Raw genomic sequence first — 27,057 nt, forward strand, 5'->3', positions numbered from 1 at the left:
AATATTGCAAAATGTGCTTTTGCCGAAAAGCTATTTTAAAAATCTGACACCGCGATTGCATAAAGGAGTTCTGTATCTATAATTCTTAAAATAATTGTTATATTTTTTGTCAACGTTTATCGTGAGTAATTTAGTAAATTCACCGGAAGTTTTCGGTATGTTTGCTAGTTCTGAACGTCACATGCTAATGTAAAAAGCTGTTTTTTGATATAAATATGAACTTGATTGAACAAAACATGCATGTATTGTATAACAATGTCCTAGGAGTGTCATCTGATGAAAATCATCTAAGGTTAGTGCTGCATTTAGCTGTGGTTTTGGTTTTTGTGACATTATATGCTAGCTTGAAAAATGGGTGTGTGATTATTTCTGGCTGGGTACTCTCCTGACAATCTAATGTTTTGCTTTTGTTGTAAAGCCTTTTTGAAATCGGACAATGTGGTTAGATTAACGAGAGTCTTGTCTTTAAAATGGTGTAAAATAGTCATATGTTTGAGAAATTGAAGTAATAGCATTTCTAAGGTATTTGAATATCGCGCCACTCGATTCCACTGGCTGTTGACTAGGTGGGACGATTTCGTCCCACATACCCTAGAGAGGTTAACAAACACACAGTGGTTTAAAATCAACTGCTTGTGACCCCAGACACCTTCCCTGTGAAATCTTCCTTTTCAGCGGAGTCACTCCTAATATCACAAGTGTACATTAAGTAAATCGGGCCTTTCTATGTAGGCCTATAGGATGACCTACTCACCCAGGCATCTTGGACAGTTTGTGTTACAGGGTTGAGGGGTTTGTTTACTGGAAAGGCTGAGAAATGGGAGTCAGGATGTTTCATCAATAACTAATTTCAACATTTTATTAGAGATTCGAGGCGGGCTAATCTTCTGTTTTAAAAAAAAAAAAAGTTGGTCAGTATCCTGTTAAAATTTTTGAAAATGATCTTAAAATTGACACATTTTTGTAAATTATCTGCAGTTCGTATGATTTCAAAACATTAGAACAATCATAGAAAAGAAAACATACAAAACTAAAAAAGAAACAACCTTTAAACACATACCTTTAGCAAACAAGTGATATTCTAGTAATAGATAAGTCCTAACAATGACAGAAAAGTGTGGTCACAGCAACACTATGCCCATTTCTGTCACTGTGACAAAGGCACCAAACCAACCAACTGCTTTCTCAGCCCAATTATTAGTTAAGGGATTTACAGAACTGACTTAAGTGTGAAACTCCCACTCACAGATGGCAAACTGTTCAAATTAACTTCAGACTTTCTCTTTCTTCTTCATGGAAATCGAAGACCTTATTTTCACTTTCAGACAGCCTGTTCAACATGTTTTGTTTCTGTTCTGATACAATAATGATGTAGCTAAGCCTGTTAACTAGGGCCCTAAAATAGAGTGGAGCCAAAAACAGAGCAAGTTCCAATTATGATTTTTTTTTTACAGGACTGCAAGGCATGAGAGGGGAACATGAGTTCTCACAAGCGTAATGTTCAATGACCTGACATACTAGACATTCAGCACTGCATCAACATGCACACAGCAGGCTGATGGCTGAAGGTTGTGATATGCAAAGCAGCTTGCTTTGCCATCGATGAGCTGTCATATTCTTATTACATACAGACAGTAGAGAATCAGAACTCCAATTATAGTCAATTTCAATATTGCATCCACCACAATGATAAATGTTTAACATAAATAATCACATAATTAAATTTACTGCCACTTCTCCATCTATAGTATGTCTGCGGTAAAGGCTCATTTCAGAAGGCTGCGATACATTTACCAATACAGTCACAATTTAGATCAGCCATCATTAAGGGCAGATGGATTCCCTCTAGCTAAAAAGGCCACTAAAGGCTTGGCACGGAAGAGTAGAGTATCTGAAACTCTTTATGAACCCATGAGCGACCGATAAGTCATCACAACCACCCATCTTGAGCTCCATTAAGTAGGTGGTCTCCTGTTGTAGATCAGTGGTGGTGTTGCCCCCTAGTGGTTGGAGGACCACAGCAATCCTACAGTCAACTTCCATGGATAACAGTGCAGTGAGGGTCAACGAGGACAAAAAGGGACACACTGTGGGTTCAACGTGTTCCAACAGCTCCATTTTTGTTCATAATGTGGTCATGTGTAGCGGTTTCCCCGGTTACAAGAGAATGACAGTGAAGACAGTGGAAAAATAACAAGAAAAAAGCAAAACAGAGTCTACGGCTAACATAAATGTGCGGTAGAGTAAGGCTCAGAGTTAGCGGTCTGATGCAGCAAACCCACAGTCATTGCACCAGTTCACTTCCAGTGAGAGAGGAAAAAAACCTACGCAGTCAAAAAGACATCCGCCTTCATCAAGTCTCGTCAAGCATAGTCCTAATCCGACCATTACACTTTCAATACTGTTAGACGTTTTGGATGGAGGGAGATGCATCCAGCACTAGCATCCCAGTGAGAGAAACAGCAGAAAAGTTACATTTTTATGTAACTATGTTTAAAAACAACATGGAGTCCATGGGAGAAGAGGAACATCTCCTCTGACAGCACCAGACCTCCTCACATCTAAAAGACCGGTGAAAGTGCAGACACAGCAGTCTCCCATCTGCTATGATGTTGACTTTCCTCTAGTCTAAGTACGTTTGATATCCACCATAATCTCAGGTGCACTTCCAAATGTAGGTGTTCCTAAAAATCTGCAGTGACACCACCAAACCTGCGGTGGCGCTGTGGGTTGTAGGCATCCAGCTTCCCTACAGGAAGTAAGTGAGAGGGCATCTAGCGAGTGGACCGTAGGTCAGTGATGCGCTGGCGTAGATGGGCCATAAACTCAAACATGGTGGCAGCCAGACTCTGGTGGATAAGGTAGCGGGGCAGTCGACCCTGAGACAAAACAAGATCAGACAAGAAAGTTATACTGCTTCTCCAGCCCACTGACAATATATCAAAGCAACAAGCACATACAAACCATCCTCAACAGTCTGTTCTTACCTTGAGGTCTGTGTTGAGCACCCAGATAAAGGTACAAACCGAGGGGTTACTGCTGGACTTCAGGACCACAAACCCTCCTGGACCATTCTCACCTCTAGAGAAGAAAAGAAAAAGAGAGAAAAAAAAAATGGAAGGGAAAGAAAGAAAGAGAGAAAGAGAAGAATGGTAATATCACATATCAGCTAATTAGCATGAATAGTTTGGTTGACATGATCTGCTTTCAGTATTGTTCCCAGTGAAATGAGGCTGTCTAGAGGCAAGGCCAGACCTGACATAGCGACTGTGCGGAGGCTTGGCGTCATGGTCGGTTGCCATGCCAGCAGAGATGTAGCAGTCTCGTTTGCGTTCCACCCGCCTCACATTCACAAAGTCCCTGAGGGATACAAGGACTTGAATTACTTTAACATTCAAAACATGGACAAAATGAGGGTTGGCACCCTATATAAAATGGCACCCTATAAAATGTACTACATAGGGAACAGGGTGACTCCATATTCGAAGTAGTCCATGTTGTGTTGAGTTACCTGGCAGACACTACCCCCCCTGCTGCCCCGGAAGAGATATCGTATGACACCAGGGTGTTGTCATCCACCCTCTGGAGGATCTAAAGGAACAAATGGAGAGCAATGTCAGCCTTTGGCATCATTTATTATTTTTTTCACCTTTATTTAACTAGGTAGGCCAGTTGAGGACAAGTTCTCATTTACAAGTGTGAACTGGCCAAGATAAAGCAAAGCAGTGCGACAAAAACAACAGAGTTACACATGGGATAAACAAACGTAGTCAATAACACAATAGAAAAATATGTATACAGTGTGTGCAAATGAAGTAAGGAGGTAAGGCAATAAATAGGCCATAGTGGCGAAGTAATTACAATTTAGCAATTTACACTGGAGTGAGAGATGTGCAAATGAGGATGTGCAAGTAGAAATACTGGTGTGCAAAAGAGCAGAAAAACAAATATGGGGATGAGATACTTGGTTGGATGGGCTATTTACAGATGGGCTGTGTACAGCTGCAGCGATCGGTAAGCTGCTCTGAAAACTGACACTTAAAGTTAGTGAGGGAGATATAGGTCTCCAACTTCAGTGATTTTTGCAATTCGTTCCAGTCATTGGCAGCAGAGAACTGGAAGGAAAGGCAGCCAAAGGAGGTGTTGGCTTTGGGGATGACCAGTGAAATATACCTGCTGGAGCACGTGCTACGGGTGGGTGTTGCTATGGTGACCAGTGAGATAATGCGGAGCTTTACCTAGCAAAGACTTATAGATGACCTGGAGCCAATGGGTTTGGCGACGAATATGTAGCAAGGACCAACCAACGAGAGCATACAGGTCGCAGTGGTGGGTAGTATATGGGGCTTTAGTAACAAAATGGATGGCACTGTGATAGACTGCATCCAATTTGCTGAGTAGAGTGTTGGAGGCTATTTTGTAAATGACATCGCCAAAGTCAAGGATCGGTAGTATAGTCAGTTTTACGAGGGTATGTTTGGCAGCATGAGTGAAGGAGGCTTTGTTGTGAAATAAGAAGCCAATTCTAGATTTCATTTTGGATTGGAGATGCTTAATATGAGTCTGGAAGGAGAGTTTACAGTCTAGCCAGACACCTAGGTATTTATAGTTGTCCACATATTCTAAGTCAGAACCGTCCAGAGTAGTGATGCTAGTAGGGCGGGCGGGCGCGGGCAGTGATCGGTTGAAGAGCATGCATTTCGTTTTACTAGCATTTAAAATCAGTTGGGAGGCCACAGAAGGAGAGTTGTATGGCGTTGAAGCTCGTTGAGGTTTGTTAAGTGTTCAAAGAGGGGCCAGATGTATACAGAATGGTGTCGTCTGCGTAGAGGTGGATCAGAGAATCACCAGCAGCAAGAGCGACATCATTGATATGTACAGAGAAAAGTGTCGGCCTGAGAATTGAACCCTGTGCCACCCCCATAGACTGCCAGAGGTCCGGACAACAGCCCCTCCGATTTGACACACTGAACTCTGAGAAGTAGTTAGTGAACCAGGCGAGGCAGTCAGAGAAACCAAGGCTGTTGAGTCTGCCGGTAAGAATACAGTGATTGACAGAGTCGAAAGCCTTGGCCAGGTCGATGAAGACGGCTGCACAGTACTGTCTTTTATTGATGGCGGTTATGACATCGTTTAGGACCATAATCATGGCTGAGGTGCACCTGTGACCAGCTCGGAAACCAGATTGCACAGTGGAGAAGGTACGGTGGGATTCGAAATGGTCGGTGATCTGTTTGTTCACTTGGCTTTTGAAGACTTTAGAAAGGCAGGGCAGGATGGATATAGGTCTATAACAGTTTGGGTCTAGAGTGTCTCGCCCTTTGAAGAGGGGGATGACCGCGGCTGCTTTCCAATCTTTAGGAATCTCAGACGATATGAGAGGTTGAACAGACTAGTAATAGGGGTTGCAACAATGGCGGCGGATAATTTTAGGAAGAGAGGGTCCAGATTGTCTAGCCCAGCTGATTTGTAGGGATCCAGATTTTGCAACTCTTTCAGAACATCAGCTATCTGGATTTGGGTGAAGGAGAAGCGGGGGGGGGGGGCTTGGGCCAGTTGCTGCGGGGAGTGCAGAGCTGTTGGCCGGGGTTGGGGTAGCCAGGTGGAAAGCATGGCCAGCCGTAGAGAAATGCTTATTGAAATTCTTGATTATCGTGGATTTTTCAGTGGTGACAGTGTTTCCTAGTCTCAGTGCAGTGGGCAGCTGGGAGGAGGTACTCTTATTCTCCATGGACATCACAGTGTCCCAAAACTTTTCGGAATTAGTGCTGCCAGATGAAAATTTCTGTTTGAAAAAGCTAGCCTTTGCTTTCCTAACTGACTGTGTGTTTTGGTTCCTGACTTCCCTGAAAAGTTGCATATCACGGGGACTATTCGAAGTTTGTGCAGTACGCCACAGGGTGTTTTTGTGCTGGTCAAGGGCAGTCAAGTCTGGAGTGAACCAAGGGCTATATCTGTTCTTAGTTCTACATTTTTTTGAAAGGGGCATGCTTATTTAAGATGGTGAGGAAAGCACTTTTATAGAACAACACAGGCATCCTCTACTGACAGGATGAGGTCAATATACTTCCAGGATACCTGGACCAGGTCGATTAGAAAGGCCTGCTCACTGAAGTGTTTTAGGGAGCGTTTGACAGTAATGAGGGGTGGTCGTTTGACCGCGGACCCATAACGGACACAGGCAATGAGGCAGTGATCGCTGAGATGCCGGTTGAAAACAGCAGAGGTGTATTTAGAGGGCAAGTTGGTCAGGATGATATCTATGAGGGTGCCCATGTTTACAGATTTGGGGTTGTACCTGGTAGGTTCCTTGATAATTTGTGTGAGATTGAGGGCATCTATCTTAGATTGTAGGACGGCCGGGGTGTTAAGCATATCCCAATTTAGGTCACCTTGCAGTACGAACTCTGACGATAGATGGGGGGCAATCAATTCACATACCGTAATTTCCGGACTATAAGCCACTACTTTTTTCCCAGGCTTTGAACCTCGCGGCATAAACAATGACGCGGCTAATATATGGATTTTTCCCACTTTCAATTATAAAAAAAAAATAATAATACATTCTGTGACGTGCTCTGTTTTTTGGCAGCATGAAGCTTTCATTAGACCAATGAAATTGCCGAACGGGTTAAGGTCAAACAACTTTTTTGTTTACTGTTTAGATTAAATCGAGCACTCTCAAACTTCCCATCATTCTGATTACGGTAGTCATTTTGTCACCCTGATTCCTGGGGGCACAACAAAGTATTTGCAGCCACTCGACATCAGTGTAAATCGTGCATTTAAGGTGGCGCTTCGTGTTCAGTGGGAGGCTTGGATGACAAGTGGGGAGAAATCCTTCACTAAAACGGGCCGCATGCGAAGAGCAACTTATGGTCAAGTCTGCCAGTGGGTCCTGACAGCGTGGAGCATTGTCAAAAAATCCACTATCATCAACGGGTTTTGAAAGGCTGGACTGCTGCGTGTTGAAGAGGGCTCAGCGGGGGATTTGCCTCCGGATGAAAGTGACGAGAGCGACAATGAAAACGATCCAATATCGGATGAAGCAATTCTGAGGCTTTTCAACTCCGACACCGAAGGAGATGGTTTCAGTGCACAGGAGGAGGAAGATAGTGACCAATGACTTTCTTGGTAGGCTACTGTTTACTGCAAATTTTTTATTTTTTGTTACAAGCCGTGTTTCGTTAAAGCCTATTTATTTTTGTTACAAGCCGTGCTTCGTTAAAGCCTATTTATTTTTGTTACAAGCCGTGTTTCGTTAAAGCCTATTTATTTCTGTTACAAGCCGTGTTTCGTTAAAGCCTGTGTAAAGTTCATTTGTTTCAATGTACGGGTAGGCACCTGCGGCTTATAGACATGTGCGGCTTATTTATGTTCAAAATAATATATATATATTTTTTAATTCAGGCTTATATTCAGGTGCGCTTAATAGTCCGGAAATTACGGTACTTATTTCTGGAGGGAGGGATCTTTAAAAGTAGAAGCTCAAACTGTTTGTGCATAGACCTGGATAGAATGACAGAACTCTGCAGGCTCTCTCTACAGTAGATTGCAATTCCGCCCCCTTTAACAGTTCTGTCTTGATGGAAAATGTTGTAATTGTGGATGGAAGTTTCAGAATTTTTGGTGGCCTTCCTAAACCAGGATTCAGACACGGCTAGGACATCAGGGTTGGCGGAGTGTGCTAAAGCAGTGAATAAAGCAAACTTAGGGAAGAGGCTTCTGATGTTAACATGCATGAAACCAAGGCTTTTACGGTTGCAGAAGTCAACAAATGAGAGCGCCTGGGGACACACAGGGCCTAGGTTAACCTCTACATCACCATCATATGGGCCACAACAATTTATCCAAATCATAACAAATTGGTTCACAGTAGGTTCACTGTACTAGGTTAAGCCTGTTTGTCTGATGACTAGTCATGAGAAAAAGAGGAGAGAGGATAGTGTAGGTTACCTGGCAGCCAGAAACGGTTTTGTTCCACTGGGCCATCTTCTCTGGCTGTAAGATCACCTCCTGGTACACTAGCTCTGCTGTACACTGCATGAAGGCCTGGGACAGACAACACAAACACATAGCTATAAATACAAAACCTATCAAACAGTCTACGAAGACCTTGAATATATGATATACAGTGCCTTCAGAAAGTATTGAAACCCCTTGACTTTTTCCACATTTTATTACATTACAGCCTTATTCTAAAATGGATTAAATCATTTTTTACCCTCATCATGCACTGTCAACTGTCAAAGTGTGTGCCTTTCCAAATCATGTCCAATCAATTAAATAGTAACCTTTATTTAACTAGGCAAGTCAGTTAAGAATATATTCTTATTTACAATGATGGCCTACACCGCCCAAACCTGGACGACGCTGGGCCAATTGTGCGCTGCCCTATGGGACTCCCAATCACGGCCGGTTGTGATACAGCCTGGATTCGAACCAGGGTGCTGTAGTGACGTCTCTAGCACTGACATGCAGTGCCTCAGACCACTGCGCCACTCGGGCTCCCGAGTGGCGCATCCAGAACTTACCAAAGGTGGACTCCAAACAAGTTGTAGAAACATCAAGGATGATCAATGGAAACTGGATGCACCAGAGATCAACTTCAAGTCTCATATTTATGTATTTCTTATAAATTTGCAAAAATGTCGAACAACCCGTTTTCGCTTTGTCATTATGGGGTATTGTGTGTAGATTGCTGAGGAAAAAATATGTATTTAATCCATTCTCGAATAACGTCGTAACAAAATGTGGAATAAGTCAAGGGGTGTGAATACTTTCCGAAGGCATATAGCCCAATGTGCCAAATACTTACACCGGACAAGCTACACGTTATGAAAGCAAATGCCATACACAGAAATAAACAGTGATGACCGTGTACCTTGAGAATGAAGGTCTTTCCATGGAAGGGGATCTCCAGTGTGTACACAGAATCCCCCATGTCCTGACAAAAGGAGAAACAACATATCATTTTACATTTACATTTTAGTCATTTAGCAGACGCTCTTATCCAGAGCGACTTACAGTACATACTTTATTACATTTTTAAATACTAATAATAATAATACATATTAGCAACATCCAGTAAATCTGTCACTATTAAACCATCTTGTGTCCAACCCACAAACTGACAGCGTACAACAACAAGTAGCTAACTAGAAGCAACTGGCGCACAGGTGTCACTCATTCCATGGAGGGCCAAGTGTCTGCTCCTCCCTTGTACTTGATTGACCAATGAAGGTCACTGATTAGTTAGCAACTCCCCTCACCTGATTGTCTAGGTCTTAACTGGATACAAATTGAAAGGAAATAAGAGAAACCAGCAGACACCCGGCCCTTCATGGAATGAGTTTGACGCCCCTGAACTAGCCACTCACATTGTTCTTCTCAAACTTCCAGTTCTCCTCCTGGGCCAGGATCTGTTCCACCACGGCCATGGCCTCTTTACCCTGCCTCACCAGCTCCTTCTCATGGGGGGAGACTGCCCTGCGACCCAGCCCCTCCTCATCCAGGTCCTCCTCAGACCCTGGCCAGCATAACACAGGTAGCATGGAGATTAGTTAGGAAACAAAAGAGAAAGAGAGACATAGAAGATTGAGAAAGACATTGAGAATTATAAGGGAGATGTAGTGTGGTACCTGCGAGGGATTCAGGTGGAGAGTAGAACTGTCCTTCAGACACAGCACGTGGGTAGATCATGGAAGCTCGCTCCGACGCTGCGTTCACTGCTGCTAGGTAGGCTGAGGGAGACAGAGACCATAAAGGGAGACGTAAAAGACTATATCTTCCTCTCCTCTTTGTCAATTCCATTATCCAATGCATCATTCCATCCCTACTTATGTCTGTCCACTACAACCCACTTCCTCCTTCTGAGGGGATTTCCTGAGGGCACAAACCTTCAAATCAAATGTATTTATAAAGCCCTTCTTACATCAGCTGACATCTCAAAGTTCTGTACAGAAACCCAGCCTAAAACCCCAAACAGCAAGCAATGCAGGTGTAGAAGCACGGTGGCTAGGAAAAACTCCCTAGAAAGGCCAGAACCTAGGAAGAAACCTAGAGGAACCAGGCTCTGAGGGGTGGCCAGTTCTCTTCTTTTGCATATTCATGTGCTATCTGGCAAAATGACTGAACAAACATGTCCAGGAGTTTCCACTGACCCATTCAAATGTATCCATCGCTCTGTGACTCACCTCTCTCATCACCAGCCTCTATGGAGAGCACCTTGAAGTCCAGGAACCACGTCTCCAGCCACGCCACCACAAAGGATATGATGGGTAACACATAGCCAAAAGCATTCTGGGATAGCAGCTGTGTGAGAAATGACATGTCAGTCTGAGACAAGTGGTATATATAGGCTACATCCCAAATGGCACCCTAATCCCCATTTAGTTCACTACTTTTGACCAGGGTCCATAAGGGTCTGGTCAAAAGTAGTGCACTATAGAGGAAAGGGTGGCATTTGGGACTCTGACATACACTTGTGTAGACAGCCATATTCCATTTGAATAAACACTACTACTTAAGCCATTTCTGAGAAATTATGCTGAGCAGTATCTTGACAACAGCAACATTTTGTCTCCTTCCCCTTCGTTATAAAAAAATAGCGAAGAGATTGTAGGGGTGTGTGGCTTCAGGCTGTCGACACGGCGTGTAGACACAGAGGGCAGAAGAAAGGCTTAACTCAGATCAGAATAGATTTTAATATATCATCCCTACCATGCTGAGTACACAGTAAAGGTCAACTACAGACAAACTGACAATATTTTCATGTTCTAATTGAATAGAGAAGTGAAAATGTGAAGTGGCTCAGAACACAGACAAGTGTGGAGCTCAGTCAAAACGGTTTCTGGTAAGAGGAGAGGGGGAGGCACTCACATTGGAGAGAATGACTTTGGCTACAAGGAAGGAGCTGGTCACTAGAGTGGTGATCTATGAGAATGAAACACTGTTAAAAACAATGAGCTTTCACAGCTGGTATTGGGTGAGAGCAGTCAGCACACCACATATGACAATCAGTCCATCTAGGTACCAGTCTGTCGGTCCGTCTCAAGAAGCGCTCTTACCGCAATGACCCACCAGTGCCTCAGACGTAGAGCAGCATAGCCCAACTGGAGACACAGGAAACGAAACAAGGCAAGGAGCTATGGTGGAGAAAAAGAAAAAAAAGACAAACCAGAAAACAGTAAAACTAAAAGTTATTTCTGTATGTGATTGTGAGAGCTGGCCATGACAACTTTGCTTTCAATCAAGGCAAGCATCGGCATGTGAATAACCGTGACAGTACGTTCAGTTCATTCAAACGTATGACTTTCTGACCCATTACAATTATAGCTTGATCGTTTACACTCACAAAGATGTCAAAGAAGGAGGACTGAAAGTTGTACTTGACAACCTCCAGCTCAAGGCTCTGCCAAATGGAGTTATTGATCTGCAGTGGGACAAAGCAAGAGTAGAACCATATGTAAAACATGCAGCCAGAGGCAAGCTCTTCCTATAACACACTTACATACCATCATCATTAGGGGACCGCTGACATAATGAGAGAAAGTAACTGACACACGCTGAGAGAAAATAACCGAAAGTAAAATGTTAACAGCTCTGCTGGGAATCTGACCAACAATCTTGTTCACAATTTTAAGGAAGTGGTAAAGAGATAAGAGCAATACACTGAGTATATAAAACATTAAGAACACTTGCTCTTTCCATGACAGACTGATCAGGTGAAAGCTATGATCCCTTATTGATGTCACTTGTTAAAAAAGAGGAAGTGACAGGTTAAAGGTGGATTTTTAAGCATTGAGACATGGATTGTGCATGTATGCTTTTTAAACGGTGAATGGGCAACAAAAAAAAAATTAAGTGCCTTTGAACAGGGTATGGTAGTAGGTGCCAGGCGTACCGGTTTGTGTCAAGAACTGCAAAACTGCAGTTTTTTTTTACACTCAACAGTTGCCCGTGTGTATCAAGAATGGTCCACTAGCCAAAGGACATCCAGCCAACTTGACAGTCATCACGGGAAAGAAAAGGCCAGCATCCCTGTGGAATGCTTTCGACACCTTGTAGAGGAAGGGGTTCTTAATGTTTGGTATACTCAGTGTATACCCAGTGGTTCACACACACACAATATATACAATTGGCATAATATAGAACAGTGAAAATAAGTACGGAGAGTGATACTGAGAAAAAGTCAAAAACATGGGGCAGAGAACAACAGGTGAGACACATGAGAGAAAGCAACAATAAAACAGGCTCCCAAGTTGTACAGTGGTCTAAGGCACTGCATCTCAGTGTTAGAGGCATCACTACAGACCCTGGTTCAATTCCAGGCTGTATCACAACCGGCCGTGATTGGGAGTCCATTAGGGCAGCGCACAATTGGCCCAGCATTGTCCAGGTTAGGGGTAGACCGTCATCGTAAATAATCATTTGTTCTTAACTGACTTTCCTAGCCAAATAAAGGTTAAACAAAATAAATATAAATAAAATAAGAGAGTAGAAATAGATTGACAACGAGTGAACTCACATTGAGCTCGATGATCCACAGCAGGGAGATGAAGAGGAGGTCAAAGGTGACAAAGAGGCAAAAGGTGCGACGGACGTCCGAGATGACCTTCTTCTCCCCAGGGGGCACCACCAGGTAGTGGGGGGAGGGTAGGGATACAGTGGTGGAGTAGGACGCATTCAGAGAGGCGATGGCAGGAAGGCTCCCCCCAAACTCCCCATAGTCGACTCCGCCCGGCATTCCTACTAAGAGAGGGGCCAATCCACCTGGGACAGAGAGAGGGGGAGTAATGGTGAGGTGTGGCCAGTGAGCTGATCTCTCAGAAGCAGATCAAGCCTAGTCCTGGACTAAAAAGATATTTGGATGGAGTATCTGTGTCTGGGAAACTGGCCCAGTGTTTAGGGATGTTAGAAGAGAAAAAAAAAAATCAGAGGGTAAATCCATTTGAACTCAATCACTTTTTGACAGCATCCCTTTAAATTTAAACAAAACTTTCCATACAGGTTTGCCCAAGGAAGAAGTGCCAAAACATTCAGGAGATGAAGGTGCTCAAAGTTTACCCATGTTGCATACCCCACCCTACCATGAGACATCCATGTCTTCATCACTGGAAAAGATAAATGGTGGAGTTTGCTATAATTTAAAAGCTTACAGTGTTGTCGAACTATGACTATATCTTGAAAAAAACGAGTTTAACGTAAATTCTAAAAACACAAATGCCATTTTTATTTTTTTGATTCTCATGCACTACGTGGTCAAAAGTATGAGGACCCCTGCTCGTTGAACATCTCATTCCAAAATCATGGGCATTAATATAGAGCTGGTCCCCCTTTGTTGCTATAACAGGATATCTGGGAAGGCTTTCCACCAGATGTTGGATCATTGCTGATGGGACTTTCTTCCATTCAGCCACAAGAGCATCAGTGAGGTTGGGCGATTAGGCCTGGCTCGCAGTCGGCATTATAATTCATCCAAAAGGTGTTCGATGGGGTTGAGGTCAGGGCTCTGTACAGGCCAGTCAAGTTCTTCCACACCGATGTCGACAAACCATTTCTGTATGGACCTCGCTTTGTGTACGGGGGCAATGTCATGCTGAAACAGGAAAGGGATTTCCCCAAACTGTTGCCACAAAGTTGGAAGCACAGAATCGTCAACAATGTCATTGTATGCAGTAGCGTTACGATTTCCCTTCACTGGAACTAAGAGGCCTAGCCCGAACCATGAAAAGCAGCCTCAGACCATTATTCCTCCTCCACCAAACTTTACAGTTGGCACTATGCAGTGGGGCAGGTAATGTACTCCTGGCATCTGCCAAACCCAGATTCGTCAGTCAGACTGCCAGATGGTGAAGCGTGATTCATCATTCCTGAGAACGTGTTTCCACTGCTCCAGAGTCCAATTGCGAGCATTACACCATTCCAGACAACGCTTGGTATTGCACATGGTGATCTTAGTGTGTGCAGCTGCTCGGCCATGGAAACCCATTTCATGAAGCTCCCAACAAACAGTTATTGTGCCAACCTTGCTTTCCAAAAGGCAGTTTGGAACTCGGTAGTGAGTGTTGCAACCAAGGACAGACGATTTTACGTGCTTCAGCACTCGGTGGTCCCGTTCTGTGAGTTTGTGTGGCCTACCACTTCGCGGCTGAGCCGTTGTTGCTCCTAGACGCTTCCACTTCACACTAACAGCTGACTGAGGCAGCTCTAGCAGGTCAGAAATTTGACAAACTGACTTGTTGGAAAGGTGGTATCCTATGACAGTGTCACGTTGAAAGTCACCGAGCTCTTCAATAAGGCCATTCTATTGTCACTGTTTGTCTACGGAGATAGTGTGGCTTTGTGCTATATTTTATACACCTGTCAGCAACTGGTATGGCTGAAATAGCTGAATCACTCATTTGAAGGGATGTCCAGCGGACTCCAAGTTGTAGAAACATCTCAAGGATGATCAATGGAAGCAAGATGCACATGAGCTCAATTTCGAGCCTCATAGCAAAGGGTCTGAATAATTATGAAAATAAAGTATTTGTATTTAAATACATTTGCAAAAAATTCTAAAAACCTGTTTTCGCTTTGTCATTATAGGGTATTGTGTGTAGATTGATGAGGGGAAAATATGAATTTAATCAATTTTAGAATAAGGCTGCAACAAAATGTAGAAATAGTCAAGGGGTCTGAATACTTTCCGAATGCACTGTACTGTATTCTAGTCAAGGCCATCTTATTCAACTATTGCTATACATATACTATTGTATCTTATGTATTCTTCAGATATACTACATTTTCTATCCACATACTACATTTTCTATCCACATACTGCTTATACATCACACACACTTAATTATACTCCGGACTCAGACATGGCTTGTTCTAATATGTCTATATTTCTTAATTCCATTCTTTTAGATTAGCTTGTATTGTTGTGTATTGTTAGATATTACAGCACTGTTGGAGCTAGGAACACACACATTTCGCTACACCCACAATAACATCTGCTAATTGTGTGTATAGGCGACCAATAACATTTGATTTGATCAGCATCAATGATGATATTCTATTCTAGACATTAGATCATACAGAATTATTGCCTGGTGATCTTCTGAATTTCCCAATACCCTGTTTGTAAGCTTTTAAATTATATCAATCTGAACAGTTTATCTTTTCCAGTGATGAAGATATTGATGTCTCATATTATGGTGGGGTATGCAAAAATGGGTCAACTTTGAGCACCTTTATCTCTTTGATGTTTTGGCATTCAGGTACAAAAAGTGCTGTCAAAAAGTGATTGAATTAAAATGTAAATACCTCACAAGGAAAACGTAACACAACACAGTGTTTTCAGTAAAAAGGCATACATGCACGGAAAGCGTAAAGATAGATTTAGTCAATCAACAAGAGTTGATATTCACTGTGATGGCCTGCCCCACCCTCTAATAAAGTAAACAAGTTACTTCGAACAATCGACTGTTAGAGATACCAATAAATGCTGTTGATTTATCTGATTCTGAGTAGGCCCATTTACAGTATTGATTAACATGGAATGCATCAGTTGAAGACTAAACACAACACATTAGGCTAAATTACCCTCCTACAGACAAGCAATTAACCCTGAGATCTGGCCTGTGTACCGCCAGCCAAATTACATAAGTGACCAACTTGAATGAGTTATGCTCAGACAGTCATATCAAAACCAGTCGACATAAATCACTGCATTAGAAATGGTACTAAAACTGTACAATAACTAGGTAACGTTACATAGCTAACTAGCTACGGTAGATAGCTAGTTAGCTAACAAGCTAGCTGACAGCTAAACTGAAACTGGCTAGTGACAACTGGCTTAGCAATACATGCAGGTTCCGTTTACGTACACACATGTACAATTAGTATATAATACTGGGGGTAATATTTAATTGATATAGGCTTGCATTACAAGTGGAGAAAACAACAGTGCTAGCGCTGTCTTTAGCATTACCATTAGCTAGCTAACAACATAGCCACAGTATACACCCCATTCTCATGAATATATTACAATTAAATATAAATAAATAGGATACAACTTTCACATCTGAACAATGACCAAACGAAATTGGTTTGAATTTAAAAAGGAAAAACTGTAGTCCTGAGCCTTTAACTCACCTGATTTAGTACATCATCATCTACGAAACGTATCTTCCGGGAATACCTTTTACATGAAACGGGTCACTATCTCACTTCCGGTTTAGATTTGTGGTAATCTGGTTTTAATGTCTATGGTGGTACAATGTTAGCTATTTGTTTTTCATCTGACAGTAGCATTAGGCTACTTAAGCTACAAATGCAATATTAAAGGACCTACCATTATATTTGTCTATTGTTGCAATATCAGTCCAAAGAAATTAATTAGCATACTTTCTAGGAAGCCTATTTTTAATTTGTCAGCTGACTTTGCCAGTTTTGTTTTCCATGAGGGTGTTTTCTGACATACTCCACTTGAAGAACATACCATCAGAAGTATCAGAATTCCTTCTGGAATGTGGGTCATGTTCATTCATTGCATCATAGGGTGTGAAATACTGACCATCTTGTGGCAATCATTTTGTGCGGTCATATATATTATTCTATAAAGTATATTTTCAAAGTTTTAGGATTTTAAGATTAGTTTCACCCACCAGGACACACACACAAAGTAATTTCAAATCAGGAAAATGTGTTTATTTAGATATTGTTGCTCACATTGAAATGTCTACATTTTTAACAAGTACAGAAAAAAAAAATGAAAACAAAAAGTGGAATAAAGAAGAATAGTGCGATTAGAGTTCATTCTTGTCATGGCACTCGTCTATTGAACAATGAGGATAGATAGACTTGGAGAAGGAGAGGATGCTCACTACAGCCAGACAATGGAGGGAGTAGGTGCCATATGTCTCAACACTTTGTCCAACAAAAAGAGAATCAAAACAATTACTATATATTAACAGTTGGTACAGATTGAGACATTCAACTGTGACACTACAACAAATGTATTCCGCTGACTCAAGCAATCCTGCAGTTGGAGAACAGATGTGATGGAAATAAAGAAAACTGTTTATTAGACTGACATTATCAATGAGTATATGATGATAATGACATTCTGAGGGTGAATATTTGTATATTCAAATGTGTCATTCCATTTCAGCAGGAAGAGAGAGAGAGAGAAAGAGAGTCACTATGTATTGTATTGTCTGTATTGGTTTTCATGAGAATATGAAAAACACAGTTATCCAAGTCGTGACTAAAAGGTTACTAAACGTTGTGACAATTGTTCAACAGAGAGAGACCATATACAGCTAAGTTGATTAATAGGTCTTTACACAGGAAATGATTTAAACAAACAAACAATAAGAATCTGATTCTGTATACAAAATGAATACATTTTTTTTCTCACAAAAAAACTAAATTGGACTACTTTTACAAAAGCATGGCATCCTCACATACACCCAGAGTACATCATTGACACAAATAGCTTTGATGGGCACCAAAAATAACTTCAAATGCATCACAAATAAATGTTTCAAATGCATTACAAATCTAGATCATTTCAATTATATAGATGCATATTATTTGAAGGCCTATGCAGTGCACAGTTTATTGTATATAAATCCATGTCAATACATACTCTCTGGTTATTCTACATCCCCTATCTTGCCACAAGATGGCAGCAGCTGCTCACTTCTTCCAAGAACAAGATCTCAATATGATTAGGCTGCAGAGATATCCAATCTAGGCCAGAGTGAAATTTGGTACACATAATACAGGTCTTTGTGATTTTGAAAGGAACCCATATGGGAGTCTGTATTATCATATCTGCACAGTAATGGAGCAGCTTTAGAATATAGTCTGGACCGATAGTCAGAGACTGATGATATCTCCTCTCTCCATCTCTCTGTGTGTGTGTGTGTGTGTGTGTGTGTGTGTGTGTGTGTGTGTGTGTGTGTGTGTGTGTGTGTGTGTGTGTGTGTGTGTGTGTGTGTGTTCTATACTGAAGCTGTTATTTTGAGTGTCATGTGTAGTTATTATTTCTAGCCATTATTCCATTGCTCTGTAACATTAAAGAGCAAAGCTAGAAAGTAAGAAGTGAATGAATGGTTCCCCTGACATGGAAGAGAAGACTAGCGTTGCAGTGAGGGACCTCAAGGTCACAGTGACCTTGGTGACCTTGCCCTATCCACTAGTCTCATTAGCTCTAAGGAGCCACTCCTCACCTCTTCACAAGGGCGATATCTATTACACTCGCTCTCCCTCCCTCTCCCCCCTCTCCCCTTCTAGATTAATGTACAGATTCTTTGCTCACAGATTTGCTAACAGTACCTACCTACATTCATTCATTCATTCATTCATTTAATTTGAATATGCACCATTCAAACTTAGAAGCTCTCTTTCTCACTCACACGTTCACACATTAAATCACTCATTCACTCAATCATTCACACATCTGCAACCATCCATCTCTCCCTTCATTATTTTGTTGTTTAAAGTAGTGTTAAAACTTTACACTTTTGCGCACTTTCTTTGCCTTCTCCTCTGTCTTTTCTTCCGTCTTTTCCTCTTCTTTCTCTTCCTCCTCTTCATCCGGCTTCTCTGATTGATCTGTGGTGCTGGTCGCTTGGGGGTCAAAGGAGACAAGAGATGATGTCAAAGAACAGCAGCACACACTGATCTCCTTCAAATCAAACCACTAACCTTTTACACAAGGAAGCTTGATGACTACTTAGATTTGTGGATTTGGATGTTTCAGAAAAGACATGCAGGGAAGGTAAACAAACAGCACTAGGGAAAAGAGGTTAATCAATTTATGGGACATCATAATAACTCTACTCCCAAACCAGTCTATGGTAATCTGGTTCTACCTGTCATTTCCTGGTCAGGCATGTGCCTCCTGTGAGTGTGTGTGTAGAAATACATGTGTGTGTGTGGAACATGGTATACACGTCTGAATCATACCAGTACATATAAAAGTGTCTTCTGTATAAATGTGCATGTGTATGCAGGCCTAATTAGGCAATTGCTCTAGTGAGGATAATCACATCCTACTTCAATGTATCTTTAAGAGTCCCTGTCTAGCGATGTGTGACACTACAGCCACTCTGCAGCCGTGTTGCGTTCAAACGACAGATTTACAGAAAAATGATGACAGTAATAGCCAATGAAACAGCATTTAACGATGCTACAGGAGAGATTTCACTAGGAAGCTCTGCCATCTGGGTTGGCAGCCCAGCATCAGTACTGATGCCACAGAGAAAGCAGATAGACTGTTAGCCGTGGCTAAGCATCTCTGGCCCCTGACTGGCACAGGGCAGGATGGAAGCACAGGGAGGTCTGCTGTGCTCTCTGATAGATTTGGTGGAGTGATGCTAATATGTGCTTATGTAATATCACTGCTACTTGTCGCAGAGAAGACTTTATCTGAGACCCTGCTGTTTTGAACATGGCATAGTGCAACGTTCATCCCATTTGACTTAAAAGTGGGCACTGAATAACAATGGCTATACACACAGCTTAACATGTAAGCCGGTTACACCATTGGTGAAAGCATCAATGCGATTATATGAGTGAGTGTATATAGTGTGTTACTGGTTGACAGTGTATGGAATCCCTATCTCACCAGCAGCTTTGGTGGGGAATCTCTCCTCCCTCTCCTCATGACAGGGGTAGTCGTCGTACTCCTCCCCCTCAAAGGGGTCTTCCAAGGGGGGGTAGACACCCAGGTTCTGCATGTGTGCCTCAGCCATCTTCTGGACGGCTGGACGCACACATACACATGATACACAGGAACACACACAGGGACAAAGGGAGAGACGGATAGGTTGTTTTGGGTTTACCAGGCTTCAACACTGTCAACGTTACCATGCGTCATACGGGCTTTCAGATGCATGCCAGACAGACAGATAAGCAGCCAGCCAATCACCCAGCAAGACAGACATACAGACAAATAGCCAGCACGTTCATGTTTTATAGTTTGTAATGGACTGGTATAATACATTTGTGTCCTATATATACACACACGTCTTTACTCTTTCCTGCATTTGTTTTTATCCGTTAATTTCTCCTGTCTGGTCCTCTGTTCTTTTGCTCTCTAAAAAATGCTGACTCACCCTGCTCTCTCATAATCCCTCTCTGTCTAGGTCACCTTGGCGTGCATCTGTCTGTCTGTCTCTCTCTCTCTCTCTCTCAGCTAATGAAGAATCGAATACTGATACAGGAACACAGACTGGGTTATTATAATAACACTCTACACGCATATAGTAATCCCCCTTTAATTCTTTAATTAACATCTACTGACAAGTCTCCAAACAGATTTTTTTCTGGTCTTACTTACACATGCTCTATGTTTATGGCTCTGCGTGAAACAACAAGTATGAAGCAACATTTACAACTGTGTCTGTGTGTGTCTGTGTGTGTGTGTTTGTCTGTCTATCTGCTGTATATGCTCCTTTGGTAATCCTGGATGATCCAGAGCTGCACAGACTCACACTCAGTGACTCACAGCCGTCTTTCTCTCATATACATATATATATACATATACATATATATATATATATATATATATATATATATATAAGCAAAACATGTGTCTATATTTCCATAGAAGAAATCCCTCTTGCACATACAGTATCTCACAAAAGTGAGTACACCCCTCACATTTTTGTAAATATTTGAGTATATCTTTTCATGTGACAACACTGAAGAAATGACACTTTGCTACAATGTAAAGTAGTGAGTGTACAGCTTGTATAACAATGTAAATTTGCTGTCCCCTCAAAATAACACAACACACAGCCATTCATGTCTAAACCGCTGGCAACAAAAGTGAATACACCCCTAAGTGAAAATATCCAAATTGGGCCCAAAGTGTCAATATTTTGTGTGGCCACCATCATTTTCCAGCACTGCCTTAACCCTCTTGGGCATGGAGTTCACCAGAGCTTCACAGGTTGCCACTGGAGTCCTCTTCCACTCCTCCATGACGACATCACGGAGCTGGTGGATGTGAGAGACCTTGCACTCCTCCACCTTCCGTTTGAGGATGCCCCACAGATGCTCAATAGGGTTTAGGTCTGGAGACATGCTTGGCCAGTCCATCACCTTTACCCTCAGCTTCTTTATCAAGGCAGTGGTCGTCTTGGACGTGTGTTTGGGGTCGTTATCATGTTGGAATACTGCCCTGCGGCCCAGTCTCCGAAGGGAGGTGATCATGCTCTCCTTCAGTATGTCACAGTACATGTTGGCATTCATGGTTCCCTCAATGAACTGTAGCTCCCCAGTGCCGGCAGCACTCATGCAGCCCCAGACCATGACACTCCCACCACCATGCTTGACTGTAGGCAAGACACACTTGTCTTTGTACTCCTCACCTGGTTGCCGCCAAACACGCTTGATACCATCTGAACCAAATAAGTTTATCTTGGTCTCATCAGACCACTGGACAGGGTTCCAGTAATCCATGTCCTTAGTCTGTTTGTCTTCAGCAAACTGTTTGCGGGCTTTCTTGTGCATCATCTTTAGAAGAGGCTTCCTTCTGGGACGACAGCCATGCAGACCAATTTGATGAAGTGTGCGGCATATGGTCTGAGCACTGACAGGCTGACCCCCCACCCCTTCAACCTCTGCAGCAATGCTGGCAGCACTCACACGTCTATTTCCCAAAGACAACCTCTGGATATGACGCTGAGCACGTGCACTCAACTTCTTTGGTTGACTGTGGCGAGGCCTGTTCTGAGTGGAACCTGTCCTGTTAAACCGCTGTATGGTCTTGGCCACCGTGCTGCAGCTCAGTTTCAGGGTCTTGGCAATCTTCTTATAGTCCAGGCCATCTTTATGTAGAGCAACAATTATTTTTTTCAGATCCTCAGAGAGTTCTTTGCCATGAGGTGCCATGTTGAACTTCCAGTGACCAGTCAGTATGGGGGAGTGTGAGAGCGAGGACACCAAATTTAACACACCTGCTCCCCATTCACACCTGAGACCTTGTAACACTAACGAGTCACATGACACCGGGGAGGGAAAATGGCTAATTGGGCCCAATTTGGATATTTTCACTTAGGGGTGTACTCACTTTTGTTGCCAGCGGTTTAGACATTAATGGCTGTGTGTTGTGTTATTTTGAGGGGACAGCAAATTTACACTGTTACACAAGCTGTACACTCACTACTTTACATTGTAGCAAAGTGTCATTTCTTCAGTGTTGTCACATGAAAAGATATACTCAAATATTTACAATAATGTGAGGGGTGTACTCACTTTTGTGAGATACTGTATATACAGTGTAGTACCTACTCTACAGTATAGTACAGTATATACAGTATAGTACCTACTCTACTCAACTGATTGACTTGACTTGACTTGTATTAATTTGTCACGTGCATCTTACCCCACTGCCCCCATTTCACTAATAATATAAGCAGGAGGCAACAGAACAGTAAAGCAAGGTAAACACAGTATCAACACAGGGATAATTCACCATACAGAGGACATGTATACACTACTTACTCAGTCAGCTATACTCTTACCTTTCAGGGATGGTGGTTGATACACATTTGGGTTGACTCGCTTGGGCTTGAGTACCCCATTCTCTCCTACAATCCACTGTGGAAGGAAGAACAAGTTGAATGTAGTCTACAATTTTGAAATAACGCAACCATTCACATGACTATAGGGTGACATGCAGTTATCCTCTGAGGCACTAGGGGCGCTCTGTTACCTGATGGGTGGACTGATCATCCTCAGGAGAACACTGGTCTGCCACTCTGAACAGTGTTGCAGGTGTAGGCCGCCGGCGCCGGATCTAGACACACACGAGAGAGAAGAAGAGAATCTGGTATTTGTTTTTTTGGGTGTAAGCTATCTCATCAGCGCTTGTAATGTGTCCAGTTCTCCTAATTTGACTCCAGGCAAGGAGTCAAGTCTGAGTACTGTCGGGGCAGGCCAGGGGGTCAGAGGTTAGGGGTCAACAAGAGGTCATCAGAACAGAGCACATCCAATTATGTCACATAGGTCCCTTTCCTGCAGTCGAATGACCAAAGTGCCCTCTAGTGGCCTCATGGGTGCAATGTTATTAGTATTTTTCATAATTTCATTTAAAAAAAAAAAATCCACAGAAAATCCTGTGTTTCTATGTCAAATGGTTTTGTTATGTTTCAGTCTTCTGTGATGTTTGTAAAGTGTAATGTTAGGATGCAAACTCACATTTAAACTATATATATATATATATATATATATATATATATATATATATATATATATATAGTTTAAATGTGAGTTTATCTATCTATCTATAGATATCTATCTATCTATCTATAGATATCTATATATATATATATAGAAACTCTCTGTGTGACCCTGATTTAGCCCAATTAACAGAGCAACCCCCCGGGAGAAATCAGTATCACTCTGAACTCTACGTTAGTCATTACATACATTGTACTTAGTACATGGTTGATATATACATTATATGGTACAAACATAGTTTACCAATCAATATACATGTGCCTGTGGGTATTCACTGCAGAACAGTAGTTTGATGCAAAACTATGTCACTCAAGCAAACAAGTCTGTGAGCATAAATTCATGTTTGCATATCTGCAAACAAAAACATGTAGAAACAAAAACATGCGACTAATTGATAAAAAATGTTTCCAGTGAGGGCCCTATAGTAGGTATTACTGCCCTCCTCTCTCCCCCTCTTTCCCCTCCTCTCTCCAGCCTCTCTAGACCAGTGGCAGGCAGACTGGAGCTCACTCCCTTTAGGCTTCCTGGGGCGGAAGGTAGCCTAGTGGTTAGAGCGTTGGGCCAGCAACCTTTCGATTGCTGGTTCAAATCTCTGAGCTGACAAGGTAAAACTCTGTTGTTCTGCCCCTGAACAAGGCAGTTAAACCACCATTCCCAGTAGGCTGTCATTGTAAATAATAATCTTTCTTAACTGACTTCCCTAGTTAAATAAAGATAAAATTACTATATGCCCAGTGAGGAGACTTGTCATGAACTTCTCTGTTTGACTTTCCAGGCTTCCATCCTTATAGTAGTGCACTGTTCATCTGACTTGAATGCATGTATCCAAAACAACTTACCACAGCAAGTTTGCAAACTGTTTTCTGCTTGATCTATTTAGACTGTGGGAGACTGTGTTTGCGAGTCAATGCACTGTGAGTGTTGTTGCCAAACCTTCACAGTAGGGTTCTACCTGTCCCAATGGGTAACCTGCTAACCACTCTAACTGGGTGCTCACAGTACGCTGCAGACGGCTCTCTCATTCTGTCAACACTGGCATTCTTAAGCTACAGTACAAGGTCATTAATTTGACAATGGAAGGAATGCAGAGAGAGGGTCAAGGAGAACAGTTTATGGGGCCTTCTGTTCTGTAGTTTTAATTCCAGGTAGAACCCTACTGTGAAGGTTTGGCAACAACACTCACAGTGCATTGACTCACAAACACAGTCTCCCACAGTCTAAATAGATCAAAACAGTTTGCAAACTTGCTGTGGTAAGTTGTTTTGGATACATGCATTCAAGTCAGATGAACAGTGCACTACTATAAGGATGGAAGCCTGGAAAGTCAAAACAGAGAAGTTCATGACAAGTCTCCTCACTGGGCACACAATTGGGTAATATTTAGTACGTTGATTAATGAGATTCCAACCTATTTTCACCCACTCAAAAAGACAGCCAAAGGTTTGTTGAATTCCCAATGTGTTATCAATATTATTTTTAAACATCTAAAACAGAGGTTCTTTTTTTTTTTTTTTACATAATTGTTTTGGGGGGAATATTACTAACAACATATTAAATGACTTTTGGCCAAGGATCTGTGGAATAAGTTAAACGTGTGTAAAACAACACAATGTAAAATTATGAATCTACAATCAAATCAATCAAATCAAATCCAATTTGATTTGTCACATGCTTCGTAAACAACAGGTGTGGACGAACAGTGAAATGCTTACAGTGTACGTTCTTAATACTGGGCAACATAGGCCTGGGAGACTCACAGTGTTATTGGTATCCACAGTACTCCACCAATTGTACATTTTTCTATTCAATAGCATTCCCCCCCAAAAGTGTTTTTATTTGACATAAATGCACTGTAATTTAAAACTGCAAAGTTTTCTCTCTGTGTTGAATTGCAGGATATTAGCTTTAGAGCTGCAACAATAAAAAAAAAAAAACATCTGTCCCATGACAAAATGTGTAGAATTACAGGAAATTAGATCGAAAACTGCTGAACGTTCTCTCTGATGCCAAGAAGCAGGCCTTTTAAATGTTCTTTCCCTGGGCCCGAGACTTGGTTCATCCAGCCATGTACTGCAGACGTCATAGTAAAACTCCTTGTAGGCTGTTGTTAATAACGCACTCGAGTTGTGTTCTGATCACGAACGGGTCTCTGATGAATTTGCTAACACAAAAGGGGTCCCCCGGCCCCAAAAGGTTTGAGAACCCCTGATCTAAAATTACAACCAAATTCCAATGAAAAGATCAATGTCTTATATTTGGTTTAGTTGTCACTTAAAATGTGTTATCACTGCGCTTTCAACCATTTAAAAGCACATTCAAGTTCAAATGGGAATACAATGTGAGATGTTTGGTTTATTTCTACAACAAATGAATGTGTTATCACTGTGTTTGATCTAACAGCATGGCCAAATGACCTGGATTGCAGTCAGTTGAGATTACATTAAAGTACATGGTGCAAGGGATCAATGCTGTTTGAGAGTCAATGCAGATTATTATAGCAGTAGTGAAGATTTCCACAGACCTGCAAACCTGAACATAAACGCTTTCTATTATTACATAAGAAGACATTTATTGTTAGAGTAACCTCAAAATGTGGCCACTCATTTTAAGGTTGAAGAAATATTGTTACATTAGTTTGTAAAATAGCCTTCACATTAGGCTATTTGCTGTCTTACAAAAGTAATATTGAATTGTGTTCGGTAGACAATGCAACCAAATATCAATATCATCTTCTGCATGGATAGCCCCATCGATGCCACTGAGCCTGGCTTTAATTCCAGCTTGTCTACAAATGAATTAACAATTGATATGTTGGATTCACGTTTTCATTTCAACCAAAAATCTAAATACAGTTTGATTTGATTTAATCTCTATTCTTGAACTTTTATTTTTGGTTGAATGGAGAAGTGAATCCAAGATATTTATTACTAGCATATTGGTAATAGACAGTGACAAATATTAAAGCTAAGCAGTGATGGGCTTGGTTAAAACTCTGGATGGGAGACCTACGAGATTGGATTTGATTTGATCTACACCTATGTTATTGGTCACATGCAGATGTTATTGCGGATGAAGCAAAATGCTTGTGTTTCTAGCTCCAACAGTGCAGTAATATCTAACAATTTCACAACAATACACACCAATCTAAAGTAAAATGGAATTAAAAATGTATAAATATTTGGACGAGCAATGTCAGAGCAGCATAGACTAAGATACAGTAGAAAAGTATAGAATACAGTATATACATATAAGATGAGTAATGCAAAATATGTAAACATTATTTAAGTGACTAGTGTTCCTTGGTTAAAGTGGCCAGTGATTTCAAGTCCATGTACATAGGACAGCAGCCTCTAAGGTGCTCTCCAGCAGGAGGTGCTGCCCAGACTACTGCTTTCTATCTTATAGTGGATATTACGTCGAAGATGACGTTGTTTCAAAGGTGAAAATTAAACATATTTTATACAAGGTTTGTCTATGTTGAATATTGGTTACCATGATCATATAATCCTGTGGTTGAAATTTCACCTTCAAAACAACAGTTTACGCTGACGACTTTTTTCAAATCCAATGTATTTTCCACGTAGACAACAGGTCACAATACGTTGACAAATTAAGTGGAAACAATGTTGATTCAACCAGTTTGTAACCAGTGGGTCCTCTCTAGATCTATACCAGCCAACCTTGGCCATAGACTGAACCTTTGCTCCTCTCTGTTTATGGTGTCACACATCATCAGTGGCACTTCTCTATTTTCCATGAAGTTGTTCTCTGAATGTGTTTGACCCTGTGGATCTCATTCCTCTAGTT

At 41.7% G+C, this 27,057-nt stretch overlaps 2 protein-coding genes across 4 annotated transcripts in view; both read right to left on the minus strand.

The window, feature by feature from the left end:
• Positions 1 to 845: 845 nt before the first annotated feature.
• LOC106601001 (stAR-related lipid transfer protein 3) lies at positions 846 to 16,247 on the minus strand. 2 transcript variants are annotated; one of them, XM_014192837.2, is made up of 14 exons: positions 16,144 to 16,247; positions 12,530 to 12,774; positions 11,357 to 11,434; positions 11,070 to 11,147; positions 10,882 to 10,935; positions 10,197 to 10,314; positions 9,642 to 9,743; positions 9,381 to 9,529; positions 8,885 to 8,947; positions 7,957 to 8,052; positions 3,512 to 3,591; positions 3,256 to 3,360; positions 2,988 to 3,081; positions 846 to 2,879 (listed from the first exon to the last, which is right to left on the minus strand). In XM_014192837.2, the coding sequence occupies exons 2-14, from the start codon at positions 12,746 to 12,748 to the stop codon at positions 2,775 to 2,777; spliced, it is 1,341 nt and encodes a 446-aa protein (XP_014048312.1). In that variant the 5' UTR covers positions 12,749 to 12,774; positions 16,144 to 16,247; the 3' UTR covers positions 846 to 2,774. The 2 variants fall into 2 exon arrangements, with proteins under 2 accessions (XP_014048312.1, XP_014048313.1); XM_014192838.2 differs by lacking the exon at positions 11,357 to 11,434.
• Positions 16,248 to 16,673: 426 nt separating this feature from the next.
• The window catches only part of LOC106601002 (protein phosphatase 1 regulatory subunit 1B), a 33,107-nt gene continuing 22,723 nt past the window's right edge, over positions 16,674 to 27,057 (minus strand). For both annotated transcript variants that reach the window (XM_014192840.2, XM_014192839.2), the window contains exons 3-6: positions 22,724 to 22,807; positions 22,533 to 22,608; positions 19,628 to 19,765; positions 16,674 to 18,627 (exon numbers count right to left, since the gene is read on the minus strand). In XM_014192840.2, coding sequence (XP_014048315.1) covers positions 18,506 to 18,627; positions 19,628 to 19,765; positions 22,533 to 22,608; positions 22,724 to 22,807 — 420 coding nt within the window. In that variant the 3' untranslated portion in view covers positions 16,674 to 18,505. The remainder of the gene's footprint in view (positions 18,628 to 19,627; positions 19,766 to 22,532; positions 22,609 to 22,723; positions 22,808 to 27,057) is intronic.

Source organism: Salmo salar, chromosome ssa03, assembly GCF_905237065.1.
Source record: "Salmo salar chromosome ssa03, Ssal_v3.1, whole genome shotgun sequence".
NCBI classification, from domain to species: domain Eukaryota; kingdom Metazoa; phylum Chordata; class Actinopteri; order Salmoniformes; family Salmonidae; genus Salmo; species Salmo salar.

Bases quoted from the DNA above. Each gene is read 5' to 3' on its own strand.
- LOC106601001 (XM_014192837.2), bottom strand. From the start codon at position 12,748: ATGCCGGGCGGAGTCGACTATGGGGAGTTTGGGGGGAGCCTTCCTGCC. The intron at 11,435-12,529 runs GTGAGTTCACTC...GTCCCACTGCAG, and splicing joins TGTGGATCATCGAGCTCAAT to ATCAATAACTCCATTTGGCA. The intron at 3,361-3,511 runs GTAACTCAACAC...TGTATCCCTCAG, and splicing joins GGGGGGGTAGTGTCTGCCAG to GGACTTTGTGAATGTGAGGC.